The sequence below is a fragment of the Sebastes umbrosus genome, chromosome 10 (assembly GCF_015220745.1).
Source record: "Sebastes umbrosus isolate fSebUmb1 chromosome 10, fSebUmb1.pri, whole genome shotgun sequence".
In the NCBI taxonomy this organism is placed as follows: Eukaryota; Metazoa; Chordata; class Actinopteri; order Perciformes; family Sebastidae; genus Sebastes; species Sebastes umbrosus.
In genome coordinates, this window is record NC_051278.1 from 22,971,837 (window position 1) to 22,991,638 (window position 19,802).

Here is a 19,802-nt window from a genome sequence, read left to right on the forward strand (position 1 = left end):
TTGCAATGAAATTGCACCTTCTCTTTTTTTAATACTTTATTGACATTTATTAAATTAATTGATTATATATTATGATACCATATTTTAACTGTTAATGGTGCTACAGTGAGAACTCTAATTATCAAAAATATGAATAATAGTGATACAGTAAAATAGTAAAAAAAATAGTAATAAAGAAATACAATTAAAATTTTAAAAAAAGAATAATACTTGAAAATATAACTACAGATGTGTTCTTAATACAGTGAAGCCCAATAAAGATTTACATTAATGCATCAGGAAAGACAGGGGAGATATATTTGCACTTACTTATACATTAATGCTTCATTGTCTTTAGAGTCACAATTAAACAGCACTTAGTGAGTGAGTGAGTTTACTTTCTGCATTTCATGCTTGAATTGGTTTCTATTTTTTATTATAAACAGGACAAAAGGATAGGTTGAATGATAGTAAAGTTTAGAACAACAGTTAAAGACAGATTTATTTATGAGGGGGGACACAGAATGTATTTTTTGCAAATCATTGGTGCTACTGAAGAGGTGAATTAATGCTGTTGATGTGCTTGTAATTTAAATAATTATCAGAGAAAAACATTTTCACATTGGCCACACCCCACGTGTCCTCAAATGTCTTTGATATGATGTGATAAGTAGAAGCAGCAGGAACTTAATTGAAAATTAGGATTCATCATTTGGGGCATTTTCATTCTTAATTACTGTAATTTATGTACCTCAAGGTAGATCTCGTTTGCTTTTCACTGAACAATATGGAGGCTTTAGTCACAAACTGACTCTACGCTGACACCTGGTGACGTGTAACGTTCATACACCATGAGGCAATAAACTGTTACAGAGGCACCTTTTGTCAGTAAGTAAAGCTTGTAATGATGTTAAAACACACACAAATAGATGTTTTTGTAAGAGACAATAAGAAATGTTCAATGATCTCACCTTTAGGGCCCACAGACCCATGATCCCCAGAAGAACCTGCATAAACCAAACACATGAGATTCTGTATTGACTCAAGATAAACTAAGTGTTATTAGTATCACTAATGCACACCAAAGTTCTGTTACTGCTGAGAATCTGAGCCTTACCTTTGTCGCCTTTCATTCCAAAGCCTGAAGGTCCTGCCTCACCTCTGGGGCCAGCTTGGCCCTCGCGACCCCTGACCCCTGGTGCCCCATCCACTCCATGATCACCTGATCAGACATTTTACATACAGATTGAATCACTCGCTCTCAAGAAGCTAAGCCGTGTACTTGCATCATGTAGTTTGAACTGTAGCGCTCTCCGCACCTTGGATTCCTTTTTGTCCTTTTGGACCCTCAGGGCCTACATGTCCCATCGAACCCGGAGCACCTGAGGTCAAAGGTCACAGTCAGAAAAATGACATTACGATGCCACACAATAGTCCTAAGAAAACATAAAATACTGGTAATGACTCAATGAAAATATGACATCATCCCTCACCTGGAATTCCAGGGAAACCAGAATCTCCTGTGACAAGTAAAACATACATTTGATTATGATGACAGTACACATTAGCGGACAAACAGAGAGAAATACAACAGAACAATAGTGAAAGAGAAGGTCTTGAGCAGTAACTGATATTCTTCTTGACCTTAAGGTCAGAAAATAATAATAAAAAAATAAACTCATGTTAATTAACCTTAAAAAGGTATATGTTTAGATTTTAAGAAACGAAATTATAAAGGGCTGTCAATCGATTAAAATATTTAATCACGATTAATCGCATGATTGTCCATAGTTAATAGTGATTAATCGCATGATTGTCCATAGTTAATAGTGATTAATCGCAAATTAATCGCACATTTTTTATCTGTTCAAAATGTAACTTAAAGGGAGATTTGTCAAGTACTTAATACTCTCATCAACATGGGAGTTGGTACTTGCTTTATGCAAATGTATGTATATATATATATATATATATATATATATATATATATTATTGGAAATCATTTAACAACACAAAAAAATGACAAATATTGTCCAGAAACCCTCACAGGTACTGCCTTTAGCATAAAAAATATGTTCAAATCATAACATCGCAAACTGCAGCCCAACAGGCAACAACAGCTGTCAGTGTGTCAGTGTGCTGACTTGACTATGACTTGCCCAAAACTGTATATGATTATCATAAAGTGGGCATGTCTGTAAAGGGGAGACTCATGGGTACCCATAGAACCCATTTTCATTCACATATCTTGAGGTCAGAGGTCAAGTCATGACCACGACAGTTTTTCCTCGCCAAAATTTAGCCCGTGTTTGGAACGTTATTCAATCTCCTTATGTAGTATGTATATACAGTATATACATGGTTGGCACCAATGGATCCCTTAGGTTTTTCTAGTTTTATATGATGCCAGTATCTTCGCTCTAATTTAAAAAACTGAGCCCGCTACAACCTAAAAATCGCAAGTTGGGTTAATGCATTAAAGAAATTTGTGGCGTTAACATGTTATCGTGTTAACTTTGACAGCCCTAGAAATAATATTTGAATTTCACCTTTAGGTCCAGGCAGTCCTCTCTCTCCCTGCACTGACGTTGCTATGAAAGCTGAAATAGAAAACAACAGTCAATGAACATAAATCGAGGGTGTGTGTGTGTGTATGTGTGTGTGTGTGTGTGTGTGTATTCATGTAGTCAGTATACAGTAGAAGTGCTGTACCTCTATAGGACTGTGAATGCATTTCACTTCTTAACATCTGCTGGATCGTCATTTGAAGAGCAACATCGTCTATGTATCTTCCATTCACTCCAAGGCCACCAGCACCACCAGCACTTCCAGAACTGCCACTGAAACCGGTACTTGTACTGCTGCCACTGCTGCCACCGCTGGCACTGCCACTGACCCTGGTACCCGCACCGCCAGAACTTCCAGAACTGCCACTGAAACCGGTTTCTGTACTGCCGCCTCTGCCGGCGCTGCCACTGGACCCGGTACCGGCACCTCCAGCACTGGCCCAGGTGGCCCCACCAGTCCCACCTGCGCCAGCGGAACCACCTCCAATGCCGACGTCAACATTATTTCCACCGGTGGAACCGCCAGCACCAGCACCAGCACCAACACCAGCACCAGCAATCCCGATTCGTGTACTGGTGCTCGAGCCTCCTCCTCCACCTCCACCTGCAGCTCCAGTGCCCAGGAGTAGCGTGTTGTCGGTGTGGGAGGTACCTCCTCCTCCAGCGCCTCCAGCAGTTCCAGCAGCTACAGCAGTTCCAGCTCCAGCGCCTCCAGCAGCTCCAGCAGCTACAGCGCCTCCAGTTCCTCCAGTTCCTCCAGCAGCTCCATAGGCGTTGATGACATTGGAAGTACCTGACAGCCGGCTGGTATGAGCATTGGTCACCGAGGACTCGGCCTCCAGCGTAGCCACTCGGTTCTTCAGCTTTCTCACGTCCTCAGCTGAGAGGGACACCAACATTAGGTAAGATGAACATACAAGGAGCACATGTTTATGCAGTGATAAGAAATCATTCTCAATCTGTAATTTGATTAACTAATCCAGTGTTTTTTCCACAGGTTACGAATATATCTGTGGTAGCCACTTTCTCTCGCTCTGACTTCTGAAATCTGACAGCTGAATGCAAAACTATCTCTATCTTCTTTTATTGTTAATGTCATGATTATTTATTTATCATTCAGTTTTATGTAAAGCACTTTGTGTTGCATTTATGCATGAAACTGTGCTATGGAAATCAAGTTTATTCTTATTATTATTAAATTGCATTTAAAAACCAAATGCTCATCAAGGAAGGAAGTCACTTTCCCGATCTTAATGACTGCACCTGAATGCACTATTCTTACTGACTTTTCAATCATCTGAATTTCCAGGCAGACTGTAGAAAGAACAATAGAAATAATCAATATAACAATTCTATCTTTTTGAATGGGTTGGTGGATGTACTAAATAATTATAATTAATAAAAAATAACAACAATTTTGCAAAATAAAAACTGTAATAATGAAGATAAAACAAGGCAAAAATTGTCTGACTCAAAAACATATATATATGAATACACTACATAGTGAATGATTAGATACAGATATTATCACGGATCCTCATTACCTAATGTGTAGGTTAATAATAACTTCACTGTGTAAATCAATGGACAACATTTAGCTTGTAGTTCACTACTACCCTTATGAAGCCTCTCTTTGATTTGTAGTCATCTGTATGACAGTTTCTGCTGTTCAGTAGCTGCTAACATCTTCCCACCACATGCTGACAAAATCTCATTAGCTAAAAATACAGACGAGGGGTTTTCAAAGTCAGGACAGCGTGGAGTTCCCCTCAAATTTGAGACGACTGCCCATGAGGAAGTATGTTGCTACGGAGTCAGTTAATCAGCTGTGGGCGCCAATTTGAGCCCCAGTTTTTAGCCTATACTTGTCAACATTCTGGCAAATTGGCACCATTAAACGTATGCCGAATTAGCTATTTGCAGTTCCTGTTTGCAACTCACCCATGGATCTATAGATCAGTGGGAAAATGGGGAATAATTTATTTTCACTATATAATTCACTATAGAAGTGATCCCTATGTGAGTAAGAGTCATAAGAGTGGCTATTCTGATCATAGGTTTCAATTCCTCCACTGTAGTTGACAACTATAAATCTTGTCTTAACCATATCTAACAACCAAAATCTTTTCAGACGGAGGTCCCTGAGGCGAAATTGTATCAAATGGGGTTTTGTGACCTAATGTGTATCAATTTAGGGCTCCTTGACACAAAATAGGGTTGAGAACTATCATTGGATTACTTTGATAATGACAAAAAATGATTCTCAGGCAAGGAACGTTTTTTTTTTCTATGATTTCTAAACAGATTTCTGGACATTTATTTGCAACGGACATCATGGTAATGACGTCCTTGGAATGTGTAAGTCACAGTGAATCTAAAAATATATGTATCATGTCTGTGTGTTCAGATTTGACAGAGTTATGACTCACAAGTTCACGAACCTGAAGCTATTCAATTCCTATTTAACGTATGTAGTATTGGTGTGTGTAACTAAAAGATAATCTAACAAAAACATTAAAATGTAATGTTTTTTTTTTAATCTACCTTAAACCTACTACAGAGCAGTTGTATACTTTCTGACAATGCTAGGAAAGTGAAGCTGACAACAGTAAATATAGCCTTCTGTATGTAGGCCTACTGTGCAGGATCAACAGTATCAGATAACTTTACCATATGTGTGAGTCAGTCAGCAACTGTCAGTAACTCAACAGGTTTTGACATGCACTCGCTTAAATACAAGTAACAATATACATAAAATCAGAGGTTGCATATGGTTCTCCTTTCCTCACATTTCTATCAGGATAAATGCACATCAACAACTCTCCTGTTGCAGGAAAACCAGCTGCAGTCAGTGATGTCATCAGGCAACAATTTCTGGAGCTGCTCCACTGACAATGAATGCCAGACCGACTTTATGGCAGTGAGACAGTACCCACAGATCAAATTTCCAGGGGAGGGGATTACATTTACTGTCCCACAGCTCTTAGCAGCACAGTGAAATAATGCTCACTAGCCTGTAAAAGCTGAAACACACATTTAATTGGTTCAAAAGCAGTCAGTCCCAGGCGCTTCATTGCAGAGCAGCTCCAGAGAGTATCCCATGACTCCTAAGGTTTTATCTTTGGGGAGATTTTTATTGTTCCCTATTAAATCTCATGATGTTGTATAAGTCGGCCTTACCCAGTGCAATGAGCCCAAACAGGAGTCCCAGCAGGAGTAGGGAGAGCAGGAGAAGACCCAGCAGCCATTTCCACCAGGAGCAACACGCGTCGGAGCAGCAGCACAGTCCTCCACCTCCGAAGATGCCGCTGTCCCTGTGAAGCTCTGAAGACGGAGAGTGAACAGTAAAATCATCACTTTCAAACACTATAATATTCATCATCAATGTGAATATCAACATACATGCAATCAGAAATACCTGCATAGGTGGCTTTGTCTTTCATCACAACTCCAGATGTTCCATCTGATGAAGGGATAAATACACATCACTTGCTTGTAATTAGTAAATTAATTAGAGGTGTTTTTTGATGACCACTCACAGTAAGAGTTGCCCCCCTCTGACTTCAGCGGCGCCGTCTCACTGTAGCTTGAAATAAGCTTCTCTTTCTTTATTGAATCTCCTGATAGCGACCCTGTAAAATTAGAAATATTTTTTTAAAAACACTGCTTTTATTGTATTTATTGCGTTAAGCAACCAGAACCGAAAAAAAACACAACTGTTTAAGAATGAGACAACACACAATATCAAAATATAACAGAAAATACATGTGATGCAATACAATTGTACACAACATAAAAGGGCTTTAACTTAAACCAACAAAGACGAAAAATAAATAGGATTAAAAGGAAAATAATTAAGTACATTATTGTGCAAATATCTTCAATTTAAAGAAAGAAGAAAGATAGAAGAAGAAAAAATAGTAAATAGCAAATTTTCTGTCGCCAAGTCTAGGAAGAGGTAAACAAATAAATACTGGCAAAAGTGATAGTACTTCAGATGATCTGGTTAAAATGATCTATGAAACAATTAGAAACACGTTAAAAGGTGAATTCAAATTCCCTTCAGGTTGTTTAGGTTTCTTCGTTAAGACACAGGAATGTTGGATCGATGTTGAGATGGTTTTCACAATGGGATCACGACTTCACGTTTAATAACAGCCTCCAAGTGACCAAAACCAAGAATGCATGGTCTGCTATCATTTAAAATAGAGTAGTTGTATTCTGTAGCATAAGTACGCTTTAAAACGTGCTGTGGTCATGGGAAAATTGGGTCCAGAGAAAGTTGAGAAACCCCATTAAGGTGAGAGAAAATTCAGTATTTGTCCAGAAGGGTGCAGTAAGTAGCTGACTCACCTCCTCCCATCTGAACGCTGCTGCTGGTGAACTGCTTCCCGCTGTCTTTAGCCAGAATGAGCGTGTCTGTGTCCCTCTTGGCAGGAGCGTTCTCCTTATCAGAGATCAGGTACTTATAGTCTTTCTTATATGAATCATCAATTTGGGATCTAGGGCCTGACAAAAACAAAAAAGGACAGTCAGGAATCATATAAGTTTGAGAATCGTTTTTGACTGTGTAACTTTTTTTATAAAATGATTGTGTACTGTGTACGTACTTGCAGAGACGGTGGAGACGAAACCAACAGTAAGACCCCCTCCTCCACCACCACCACTACTACCACCTCCACCACCTCCACTACCACCACCACCACTTGACAGATTCTTCTGAACGCCATAACCTGTAAACACAAACAAACACAGATAAACACTCGCGTAAGACAAGGTGCTATTTTTTATATATTTTGAGTGCAAAATATTTCATAGTGTCAAGATATTGTGGAACCTGTCAGAGAATATGCTGCCATACCTCCAAGGTTAGCATTTACGTTGCCTCCACTGGTGGTGAGCACACTGGCAGAAGTGGGAGCCAGATTATTCTGAAAGCCGTAAACTGTGAACAGAGATGCAGGGTTTAATAACATAAAATCATAAAATATAACACACACAGGACGCACAAAACAAGAAAAAGAAAAGACGAAAAACCAAAACATAGACATACAAATACAAACAAAAAATTACAATGAAACGATAAAAAAGTAGCTGTAACACAAGGACGTTTGCTTGTTTGCTAATTTGTAAAATTTGTTTATATTTATATGTAACTATGTCCATATACAGTACATAAAATAGCACTAGTAGGGACAAAACAGTCACCAAAACATTCCTTACTACATTACAAATAAGACCACATTTCACCCGCGGGTAACAGGGAATGTTCAAGGGACGTTTGGTCTCACCTGACAGGGACGAGGGTGAGGTGAGGCCGTTGGGCGACACTCCTCCTGACATGTTGTTGGTGCCGGTCTGGTACGCGTAGCTGCTGGTGTTGCCACCAACCACCGTGGTGGCGGCGGAGGGCAGCGTCGAGGTGGACCAAGAGAAAGTAGGAAGTGTAGCATCCAGCGTGTCATACTGGCCTGTTCTCACACCAGTATCATACTGGGCTGATCTCACAGTATCATACTGGGCTGATCTCACACCGGTGTCATACTGCCCTGATTTCAAACTCATGTCGTATTGTCCTGACTTCACACCAGTATCATATTGGCCTGATTTCACAGTGACATCATATTGGCCGGATCTCACACCAGTATCAAACTGTCCTGATTTCAGACCAACGTCATACTGGCCCGATCTCACACCAGAATCAAACTGGCCCGATCTCACACCAGAATCAAACTGTCCTGATCTCACACCAACATCATACTGGCCGGATCTCACACCAGTATCATATTGGCCTGATTTCATAGTGATATCATACTGGCCTGATTTTACACCACTATCATACGACCGAGATGTCAGACCAGTATCATACAGGCCAGATGTATCAATGGTGTGGAACGCGCCTGATCTCACACCACCAGAGCCAAATGAAGTTGAACCTGCAGGAGAGAAAAGATGAAAAATCAATAAAGTGTAAAGTGTCTTTTACTTTCATAGGCCATTTAAAACCACATATCTATAGGAGGGAGACAACGTGTCTGTGCATGTAGAGTTATGTGCATGTGTGTGACTGGTAAGGGTATATACCGGACTGAGAGGCCACAGAGACGGTCTTGGTTTCCACGCTGGCCTTTTTCGGGACAGGCAGGGTGGTGGAGGTGCTGGAGGTGCGAGTGGGGCTGACGCTGGAGGAGCGTCCCTTCAGCAGCTTCTTCACGTCATCCAGCTCCGTCCCTGCAAAATCACAGTCGCACAAACAACACTCACCAAATATGATAATGCAATATCTTTGTACAATTTACATTTTAGTGCATGAGATTAGTCTGAAAGTCAGTGTTGGCGTGTACACTTACTCAAGTACTGTACATGCTACTTTTACTCCACTAAATTTCAACATGACATGTTGTACTTTTTACTCAGTGACATTAACTGGACAGACATACTGCCCTGTACGCAGAGAGCTGCAACTACAGAAGCAGTGAAATTGAGAAAAGGATTAAAAGGATACGATTTTCAGGCTGGACAGGAAACTGTAAAGTCGGTCATGTTTTCATTTCAATACGGCCTACCTAAAAATACAGATAGCCTACTGACCTATTCAGGGAAAACACAATATCTACCAAGAAAATATGTTCTTTCAGCTTTCTTGTCCATTTTCACTAAATTGTTTAAGAAAATAAACTTCATTTTGATTATTTAAAGGTCCATATAGGAATTAAATGTACTGAAATCAATATAATACATAAATTAACAATTTAATACACATTATGCGTGTGATATTCAGGAAGCTTAATCACACCAAATCACATGAAATAAATGATTTAGACATACAACAATATAACACTCTAAAAGTGGTCATTTGTTATAAGTATTTTTACTTTTAATACTTTGAAAAATGTTTGAATGCAGGACTTTTAATTGTAATTGAGTATTTTCACCAGTGGTGGATTTTTACTTAAGTAAAGTTAATGGTTCTACGTACAGGATTCAGAGCATTAGCTAATATAGCAGCACGCAACTAAAAGATATAGTGGAGTAATATCTACCTGAGCAGAGAATGAAGTCACTCTTAGTTATTAAAAGTCCTGCATTCATAATTTTATGTGGAAGTACATATTAGCAGCAAAATGTGCTCCAAACATAAAAGTACGGTAGAATGGCCCGCTGTCAGAGTGTTATATTTGATTAATGGATTATTGATGAATGCATTACCATATTGTAATTTTTAGGGACTTTATATACGCTACTGCTGGGTAGTGTGATCTGTAACAATGCATCATACTCTATGAGCTAATCATGTGTTTTGTGTTTTGAAAGTAACTAGGCTATTATCTGGCAAATTGAGATTTGAGAAATTGTAGGCCTACAGTACTTTATGTTCCATGCTGTTAGATTGCTATATCTAATTAAGTAAAACTAAAGCTCTAAATAGTTCTATCTCCACTGCAGAAAATGCATTATAGCAGTCTGAAACCCAGCTGAGGTGGGTTAAAGTGGCACAGAACTGACTAACTAAAAAATATGGGTTAAATAATAACAGTTATGCACTTTAGTCAGCAGGGGGAGCGATCAGCGTCTGACTTTCCACTGTTTTGCTTCATAGGGTGGTGCAAACAGTGACTCATGTGTGCCATTGTTGCCACCACAAATCTGCCCCTTCACTTCTTCCCCACATGAACACAATGCAAACAAACCCATGATCCTCGTCGTTTAAATCTCAGGCTTTTCTTTGTGCTGATGTAGGTAGACTGTACGCTGGGAACTGCACATGTGTTACTAATTGAGATTTCATGGATGTAAACATGCATTTGAGAGGTGGCAGAGAAGGAATTTCCTATGCTGAGCCAAAGCATTTGACACTGGACTAAAGTGACCCTGCAGAAAAAAAATCCTTTCACTATCCATGTGGTTCTCTGAATGAACACACTCGAATGAAAAGATGCTTTGTTGCTTTATGAGGAATTGCATAACCAACAGCAAATAGATTAATATGTCTCAAGTGGTCTTACATCTGCCGGCGGTGGGAGAGGCACTTTGTAATCTGGCTCTGATCTCACTCTCTGGAAAACACACACACACACAAAAACACACACACATGCACACACACACACGCACACGCACATGCACACACAATGGACAAAGGAATCCGGGTTTAATAAAAAAGTAAGCCAGGACAATTCAGAGTCAGATGGTGCAGAAATAATGAAGGGAAGAGTGGAAAAAAACTATTATTGAATACCTCTGCTTTCGCTCCTCCCTCTTGTGGTGCCGGAGTCTGGAAAAAGAAAACAGACAGAAAAAAGGAGAAGAAAATAAACACATACACACAGACATATCATGAGGATAAAAGCTGGAAAACTACAGTGTAATCAGAAAGTATAATCTTATACAGCTATCACTCTCACTCACAATAGATCCCATAATCTTTGCGTGTAAACTCTGGAGAGGAATTAGCACTGGAACTTCCTAGAAAAAGAACACACAATGGTAGCAGAGATATTAACAACACCCTCATGCACGACAGTTTCCTTCACTTTTCAAGCTTCTGTTTCAGGCACCCCTGATGCCAACTTGTTTTATTAACAGGATCTCACCGTCATAACCTCCTGAGCGGCTGGTGGTGATGGTCTTCCTCTCACGGAAACCTGGCGACAGGCCTCCTGATGAGCCAGCAGTCTGCGTTCTCCTGGCAGCACCCGACGAGCTGGACCTGACCTTTGACACCGAGCTCACAACATAACTTCCGCCGCCGCCGCCGCCGCCACCGCTTCTGCCTCCTCCTCCTCCCCCTCCTACTCCTCCACCTCCACCTCCTCCTCCTCCTCCTGCAGTTCCGAACCCGTCTCCGTCTATGAAGATCCCCCCTCCATCACCTCCTCCTGAGGAGTCTCCTCCGAGGTAAACCCCTGAGGAGGAGCTGTAGCTGTTGGAGTTCACACCTACAGAGGCTGGAAGGATGATGCATGCAAGTTATTTTTGATTTCCTGCAACAACATCATCTTCACACAAACAGGAATATGGCTGAGTCACATGAGGGTGACCTAGAAATAATTTTACTCACTTGTAATTGATATGAGTATTCCCATTTCGTGCCACATTTTATTTTTACTCCACTAGATTTCAGAGGGAAATATTGTAGCTTTTACTGCACTACATTTATCTGACAGCTATAGTTACTTTACCAAGATTGTTCATACAAAACAAAACACATGATGAGAGTATGATGCATTGTGCATTAATCTAACCAACACTATACAAAGTAAATATTGTTAAGAAATATACATCCTCAGGGCTTTTAGAAAGTGAATTGTGAATTAATCATTTTTAAAAATTCGGGCGGGTCCAAAATTAATGTTTTGTTTATCTTTGTGGAAAATATCTGACGGAGGTTGTGAGCCAATAGTTAAACGTTGGTATCACATGGTGTCTCTGGGTTGTCAGTTGTTGTTAGTGTGGAAAAAACAGATAAATTGCTGAGATTGACATTAAGTGCCTGGCAACCACTTGTTATGAAGTAAATGCAATGGAACTGGGGAGGAAGAAAGCGTCATCTAGTGGCTGAATGTTATCAATGTTATCAATGCACCTTTAAAATTAGTGGCAACACTTTACTTCACAGGTTCCGTGATTTGCTAATCATTTTCTAGGAATTTCTTGGATAGATCTACGAAATTTAGTAGACAGTTATTTGTGTTTAATTAGTTGTGTCAGGTTTATGAATAGTCATTGATTTGCAGAGGAAATTCCATAAAGGAACCATATTAATGACTGTAAACACTGATTCGTTGAAGTAAATGTTGATTTATTATTGGAAACATTACTCTCCATTTATGTTGAACTTCATGCTTAGGCTACCTACAGACAGATGTAAACATTGTTGCATGTTCTTCGCAGGAACCTACATATGAATTTATAGTTTCAGTTCCTCTCTAGGAAATTTCAGGAAGTTAAAAAAGGAAGAAGTATCCAGAACCTTTACTTAAGTAAAAGTACAAATGTGACGGCCCCAGGGCCTCTGCCAGGGCTTGTTGTGTTGTGTGTCCTGCAGTGCTCCTGGTGCCCGATTGGCTGGAGCTGGAAGCCAGCAAGAAAGTGCTGACATCTGGCCACTCTTTCTGCGGTCTATAAGACCCGCCCCATCCTAGGAGTCTTTGGACTTCTTTCCCCTGGAACCACCTGGTACAATGTCAGACTTTTGCTTTGTTGTGCACTTCCTTTAGCATCCCCTAACTTACCCAGGCAGTGTGTTTTCTGTCAGCATCATTCATTGCAATTCATATTTTTGTTACCTTTATTTATCTATTTCAAACTTTTGTTAAATAAAACTTTTTTTGTATTAATCCCTCGCGTGTGCTTCCCTTATTTGTTGTGGTCCTAGAGTCAGGTCTTAACACTAATACCACACTATAAAAATACTCCATTACATGTAAAAGTCATGCATTGAAAATGCTACTTAAAGGTAGGGTTGGTAGTGTTGTTCAAATAATTTTTTTTTGTTATATTTGTTGAAATTCTCATTACATCTCAGCAGCAATCAATAAATCAAATCTGCTGACAAGAAAGAGGAAAAAAATCTGGTATCTGTGGCTGTCGCAGGACGGTAATAAACCCGTCCAAATGGGCTACCTGCCTGTCTACCTGTGCACACTCTGACGTGCACTCATTGCTCGTCACCACTGTGAGTACTAACACTAGCCATGTTCGTTGTTTACATTCATAATGATAATTTTGGGGGAGTGGCTTTGGAAGGAGGCCTTAAAGGACGGACTGTCAGTGTTGCAATTTAGGGAGTTTCTCTTTAGATTTAGGGACTTTTGGAGCTAGTTAGCAGCTAGTGCTGCTAGATGCGTTCATTGGAAAAGAGTTGGTAACACTGGGCTTGGATTTTCAGTTGGATTCTTAAAATCTAGTGTACTCTTTCTAGTTTCTCAAGATCACCGACCCTACCTTTAAGTAAAAGTATGTAAGTATAATAAGGAAAATGTACTTAAAGTATCAAAGGTGAAAGTACTCAATGCAGACAAAGGTCCCTGTGACTGTTGTACTATTACATCATTAGATTATTATTACTCATGCGTTAATGTGTAAGCCACATTTGACCATTGAATGAGGTGATTGATTGATTTGATTGATTGATTGGTTTATAAAACTTCAAACACTTTCACTTTGTTTGTTTAGTCCAAGTATTGTACAAACTAGATAATATAATTAATAATAATAATTATTATTATTATTATTAATATTATTATTATAACTACTTGGAAAAAATGCTTCCATTTTGCATGAAAACTGACTTAACCGATCATAAAAACAGTCTCTCAATCAATTTTCTTTCAGGGGACTAATTGATTAATTAATCAATTGTATCAGCTCTAATTGTGTACAGGTATACTGTTGGGTAGTTTACTCTATAACAAAGCATCATATTTTATAAGCTCTTCATAACCTTTGTATACAAAAAGACATAATCTGTAAAGTAACCAGTAGCTATAACAGTCAGATAAATGTAGTGGAGTTTTTAAAAACTGCAAGTGATGTGAAAATCAAAACGAGGACTTCTCTTTCTTTCTACTGGCAGTTAAAAATACAACATTTCAAAACTTGTCCAAACATGAACCCACAACTTCCCAATTTTGGACCATGAGTGGAAATTTGCTCTCACATGAGGAGAAATAAGTTCCACTGCTGTTCTGGGTTAAGACATTCTTCTCCAAGCCCAGCCCTCCAGCACCGCTGGACATATTCCTGTGATTTGATCCGCTGGTTCCCTCTAGCAACGAGAAGACACACGGCAAAACAAGGAGAAGCTGTTACTCATCGGGTACTTCCTTAAGAATCGCTCGGCTATAATTATTGCATTATGCGTTTAGTTTATAATTAAAGCAAGCATGACTGGAAGAAAGGGACACTCACTTGGGGGTAGAGAAGTCAGTCTGGTCGTGGTGGTTATAGTTTCTGTTATAACTGAGCACATCAAAAAGAGAGAAAATTACTGTCTTATCCTGAGAGGTATCTCCGGTGTTGACTGGAGTGTTGAGTGACTGGCATGGTGATGATATTATGCCTCCAGAATTAATGTGACTTTGATGGATATACAGTGTTGAAGGATTTACCACCAGTGTGGCGCTGCAGTAAATCATCAGTAACACTATCTAATACAGCGTTTCTATGCTGACGGCTTTATTAGTGGATAACAAATCATTTAATAATAATGCTTTACATGTCAGTTATAGGCCATTAATAAGAACAACATTTGGGTTGTCAGGTTGGTGTTTATCCTCCTCAAGCAGAACAGTTGCTTCGTCTTTTTAACTCTTTACTTCATCAGGAGGACCGTTTGACCTCTGACCTTCTTGAACCACAATCAGTTTAATACAAATGTATTAACATTACAAGTACTGTATATACTTAATGGATTAATAATATAATAATAATAATATCATCATTAGAAGAACAAGGGCTGTTAAAGTTAATGGAATACAAATAACGCTCCAAACTTACGCTAAATTTTGGCGAAGAAAAACTGGCATAGTCATTTTCAAAGGGGTCCCTTGACCTCTGACCTCAAGATATGTGAATGTAAATGGGTTATATGGGTACCCACGAGTCTCCCCTTTACAGACATGCCCACTTTATGATAATCACATGCAGTTTGGGGCAAATCATAGTCAAGTCAGCACACTGACACACTGACAGCTGTTGTTGCCTGTTGGGCTGCAGTTTGCCATGTTATGATTTCAGCATTTTTTTATGCTAAATGCAGTACCTGTGAGGGTTTCTGGACAATATTAGTCATTGTTTTGTGTTGTTAATTTATTTCCAATAATAAATATATACATACGTTTGCATAAAGCAGCGTATTTGCCCACTCCCATGTTAAGAGTTAAGAGTATTAAATTCTTGACAAATGGGAGATTTTAAAGTACATTTTAAACAGATAAAAAATGTGCGATTAATTTGCAATTAACTATGGACAATGATGCGATTAATCGCAATTAAATATTTGAATTGATTGACAGCCCTGATAAGAATCCTTATTAGACAGTGAAAAGCCTGTAGCCTCTTATTAATAACAAGTATATCTGCAGACTTGACGGCTTATTAGAAAGTGAGACATTCATAGCCATTAAGTAATCACTTGACTATTAATGACTCACCAGCCACAGAGATTTTCCACAACCTTGAAACCTAAAAGTTCTTATTCTTATTAGTGGCTTATAACTGATTAATAAAGCATTAGTTCCGTAAATGGTTTACTACCCATTTAAAAGCCATTAGTTGCAACTCACAAACCCTTTGTAAAAGATGCCTAATTAGAAAGTGGTGCCAACGTTTCTGAATATTGATAATAATAATCTGTTTAGGTAGTTTTAGTTCAAGTTCAGGTTTATTTGGATAAATAAGAAACATACTTAAAAATCTAACAAACATGTATATCTGACATGTCAGTCTTTTCTGGGGGTGTGGCAGCTTTGATTTTTACAGACAGTTTTTTTCCTGAACTTTCATCCAGATCTGCAAATAGAGTTTGCTCAGTTGTCATGGAGATCGCCTAGTTGTTATCATGACATCTAAGTATGGAGTAACCGCTAAACCAACTCCACGAATGCTCTGGAAAAGTGTTCTTTGAGCTCCATTTCTTCTTTTTTTTTTAATTAAACTACTATTTTCAAGGTCAATAATGGACCTTCAACCTAAACTTGCTGTGAACTTACTCACGTTTATGTGTCTGTCCATTTAGTCCCATAAAACATAGTTAAACTCTTTGATAAATATCAACAAAATTGTGGGAAATTCATTGAATAAAGTTTGTCTAAATAATGTTGTGTTTATAATAAAGTGGGTGCAGATAATCAATACCAATAACACCCTTCTTCCACTAGGAGGCATCTTGTTGTCCAGCTGCAGCCTGTTGAGCTTTAACAGTTACAGATAATGTAAATTCCATTTCAGTTCCATGCCGTCTCCTCGCTGCTGTCCTCCTCCTCCTCCTTCCTTTTAGGGACTTCTGTTTGTTTCAGAGTCGAGGTGAAAAACTAAAGGTGATCATGCTTTTGCTGCCGTTGCTCCTCGACTCTGAAACAACCTCCAACAAAGTCCCAGAGAAGCCAAATCAGTGCATAAAAATCTCCTTAAAACTCACTTGTTTTGACTTTTTTTTTTAAATGATCCTCCAACTTTGTTTATTGTGTGCACATTATCTTATGTATAAACTTAACTAACTTTCTTTTTTAAGTGACATATAAAAAAAGAGAAAAACATGAGGACAACACGATGGCTGATTATATGTTTCTCATCAAACATGTAATCAGGCGTTCCTCGGCCTCGCCATCCGTCTGCGAGTCAGAAGTCATTAGGCCAAGATGAGCTGTCCTCTTACATTCAGTTATGACTACAGGAGGAAAACCCAGAGGATGACTTACACCCTGAGAGCTAGGAACAGAAATGGAAACCGACACCAGTGTAGGCATGCCATGATGTAAGTGAAGCCCCCAAATAAGACAGACAAAAGCATCACCCAAGAAAATAAGCACATACGTGTTTATGGGTCTTTAGAGTAACACTCATATTTATGGTTATACGCTAATCTGTCATTAAGCTTTCAAATGAGAATATTTTTATATCTCTTGCCACGATGAGGTTTGTTTTGTTTTTGAAAAAGTTTCTGTTTGCGTGGCCAGAGACGTTTAAGTGGCAGATATCTCTAAAACTCTGCAAATAAAACCCAAACTTCTGCATACATCTGAAAAGGTGTTTTTTTTCTTTTTTGAGATTTGTCTGAAACAAATCTTTACCTCGTGTTTTTTGATGATGGACTCCTTTCACAACTTCATAAATAAATACAGAAATCTCACCCTTTTCTCCTGACATGCCTCCTGAGATGTCCATCTGTCTCGTTAACTCGTCCATCCCATAATATCTGGTGAGATGATGATAAAATGTTGACCACAGTCATGCATGTACTGCGCCAACTGTTGTTAAAAAAGTCTGTTTACTCCTTGACGTGTAACTGGGGGTTTAAAAATGGCATTTTAGCAAACATCTGATGGGAAAAAGGGGCAACAATGTTATACCAGGAATGATTTGGGTTAAAGACCAGGCCGCTTGTTTACTGCATCAATTTGAAATTTCATGCAACTGAAGACAGAAAAATGTCATCAGTCACATGATATTTTAAAAACCATAATATTTCAACTTTCCCGTTGAACATCCTGCTTTTACTGATCTCGATTAAGGCAGATCAAATATAAGACATCACCTCTACTGTAACTTAAAAACCAGTAACTTTCACATACATGTTTAAATGTCATGTCAATAGTGAATACCACAATAAAAGCCCCAGAGGCTACAAAGCATCATCTATTTCAATAGACTTTGTATTCACTTTGTGTCTTTGAAGACAAACAAAAGAACCAAAGAAGAGGATCACTGCACAGCTCTGAAAGACCATCTTCTACCACACCCTGCCAGCCAAGGACATTTAACAACATGTGCTTCATTTACTGCACACTTTAATATCACATTTAGACATTTTAAAAAAGCTGAAACACTCAAAAGTATGGTATTTTATCATCTTTCCTCATAGCCCGGGTTACTGAAATTGTCTAGCCTGTAAAGTGCAACAATCTTTCAAGTTTTTCTTCCAGCTCTGGGAAAAAATAGTAATAAAGTCAACTAAACCAACATTTCTCAGTGCATGTACTACTTATTTTCATTAAAGCTTGTCCAAAACTCACTATTATAGCCTGCAAGTGATCTGGGTGAGCAAATACACAAGTCACACACAAAGCTGGTGCAACAGCTAAGGGGTCAGGTCCTGTAATATATTTAGAGGGTTGGAAATAGCACAGCAAAAATACATGTAAAACTATCCTGACTGAGACTAATTCTATAGATACCACCCGGAAGAAAACTGATCCCAAAAAACCCCCACACCTACTGGCACTTACAGACAAGCTAAGAAGTACTTGTAGTTTTTTTTTTTTATGGGAATATAAAGAAATGTGTGCAATTCCATCCAACAAATCCTTTAAAGCCAAAAAAAAAGATCTGGACAGCCCATCACCAAACTCCCAGAATGCAGTTAGTTAGTGCAGAGATGCAACAGCCATGTGGGGAAAAAAAAAACACCAACATAAACAACTTTTTTTTATATATATATATATATATATATATATATATATATATATATATAAATCTCTCCAGGTTATTCCTTTGTGTTTGTTAAAAATCCATACCTTCAGCCAGCTCTGAGCAGCAAACAAACAATCAAGTCCTGATTCCTTCTCCAAGATGGTCCGACTGATCCCGTCCACTGGAGAGATAAAGTGTTTATGTGGAGCTGACGCACCGTGGTGGGATGTTCTTAAAGTCCTCGCTCCTTTTGTCTCCCTTTTCGCTCAACTTTCCCAGGCAAGTCAAAACAGAGATTTGGGGCACTGGTCCGAGCCGCGCCCATCAATCTGCGCTGCAGCAGCTTGGCAGGCAGGCAGGTGTAGCAGACGGCACGAAAAAGCTGGATTTAACAAAGAGAAAGAAAAAGAAAAAACAGCGCCTGAGGGAAGGCAATTATCTTGACTCACCTCTGCAGACAGACAGATAGTCGAGTGTGAAAAAGAAAAGTGGTGAACTCCTCCTGGCTCCTCCAGGCTGCTGCTGCTGCTGCTGGAGTCGCCACTTTTCCAAACTGGTAAAGTTTTTGTGAGGAGGAGGAGGAGGGAAGGAGTGATTTGGGGAGGTGTGGGAGTGGGGGTTCTTCCTTTTTTATGGATTGCAGGCGTGCAACCAACTCGAGGGTTTGCTGATCCATTGTGTGCTGCAGATCCCACGCTGTTGCAGCTGGAGCACATCTGGCGCACACATTGGAAGTCGAATCACAACATTTAGACTCTATGGTTTCATACACTGTGTTATTACATATAACCAAACAGTACTTTAACCACACATCAATACATTTTCTGTGCAAAAGCAGCATGCAAGACTTGTCAAAGTCATTTTAAAGGGGGGCTATTATGCGTTTTCCTTTCCCTTTAGTATGTCTAGTAGTAGTAGTAATAGTTTTTTGTGCATGTAAACATTCTGCAAAGCTACAGGTCAAAGGGAGTTCCTCTCCCCCCACAGAAAGACTGCCACTGAACTGCCTGAAATGCCTTGCTTGAAGTCCTGCCTTGTCTTCTGTTACATGGTGATGTCACAAAGTAAGACATTTGCATAAGTTTGGCACACTCTCAAACGAAGCTAGTTAGAGCAGAGCTGGAG

General features: G+C 39.2%; 1 protein-coding gene across 6 annotated transcripts in view; it reads right to left on the bottom strand.

The window, feature by feature from the left end:
• The window catches only part of LOC119495783 (collagen alpha-1(XVII) chain-like), a 31,431-nt gene extending 12,188 nt beyond the window's left edge, over positions 1-19,243 (bottom strand). The window contains exons 1-23 of one of the 6 annotated variants that reach the window (XM_037782560.1): positions 18,782-19,243; positions 17,399-17,463; positions 14,457-14,507; positions 14,206-14,313; positions 11,138-11,491; positions 10,953-11,009; positions 10,783-10,818; positions 10,553-10,603; positions 8,631-8,777; positions 8,258-8,482; positions 7,838-8,203; positions 7,408-7,491; positions 7,157-7,279; positions 6,900-7,055; positions 6,086-6,178; positions 5,965-6,009; positions 5,727-5,870; positions 2,692-3,426; positions 2,529-2,579; positions 1,473-1,499; positions 1,299-1,361; positions 1,097-1,201; positions 951-986 (exon numbers count right to left, since the gene is read on the bottom strand). In XM_037782560.1, coding sequence (XP_037638488.1) covers positions 951-986; positions 1,097-1,201; positions 1,299-1,361; positions 1,473-1,499; positions 2,529-2,579; positions 2,692-3,426; positions 5,727-5,870; positions 5,965-6,009; positions 6,086-6,178; positions 6,900-7,055; positions 7,157-7,279; positions 7,408-7,491; positions 7,838-8,203; positions 8,258-8,482; positions 8,631-8,777; positions 10,553-10,603; positions 10,783-10,818; positions 10,953-11,009; positions 11,138-11,491; positions 14,206-14,313; positions 14,457-14,507; positions 17,399-17,453 — 3,112 coding nt within the window. In that variant the 5' untranslated portion in view covers positions 17,454-17,463; positions 18,782-19,243. Of the gene's footprint in view, positions 1-950; positions 987-1,096; positions 1,202-1,298; positions 1,362-1,472; positions 1,500-2,528; positions 2,580-2,691; positions 3,427-5,726; positions 5,871-5,964; positions 6,010-6,085; positions 6,179-6,899; positions 7,056-7,156; positions 7,280-7,407; positions 7,492-7,837; positions 8,483-8,630; positions 8,778-10,552; positions 10,604-10,782; positions 10,819-10,952; positions 11,010-11,137; positions 11,492-14,205; positions 14,314-14,456; positions 14,508-17,398; positions 17,464-18,781 lie in introns of all 6 variants that reach the window. The other 5 variants (XM_037782561.1, XM_037782562.1, XM_037782558.1 and 2 more) reach the window with 5 other exon arrangements.
• Positions 19,244-19,802: the final 559 nt, after the last annotated feature.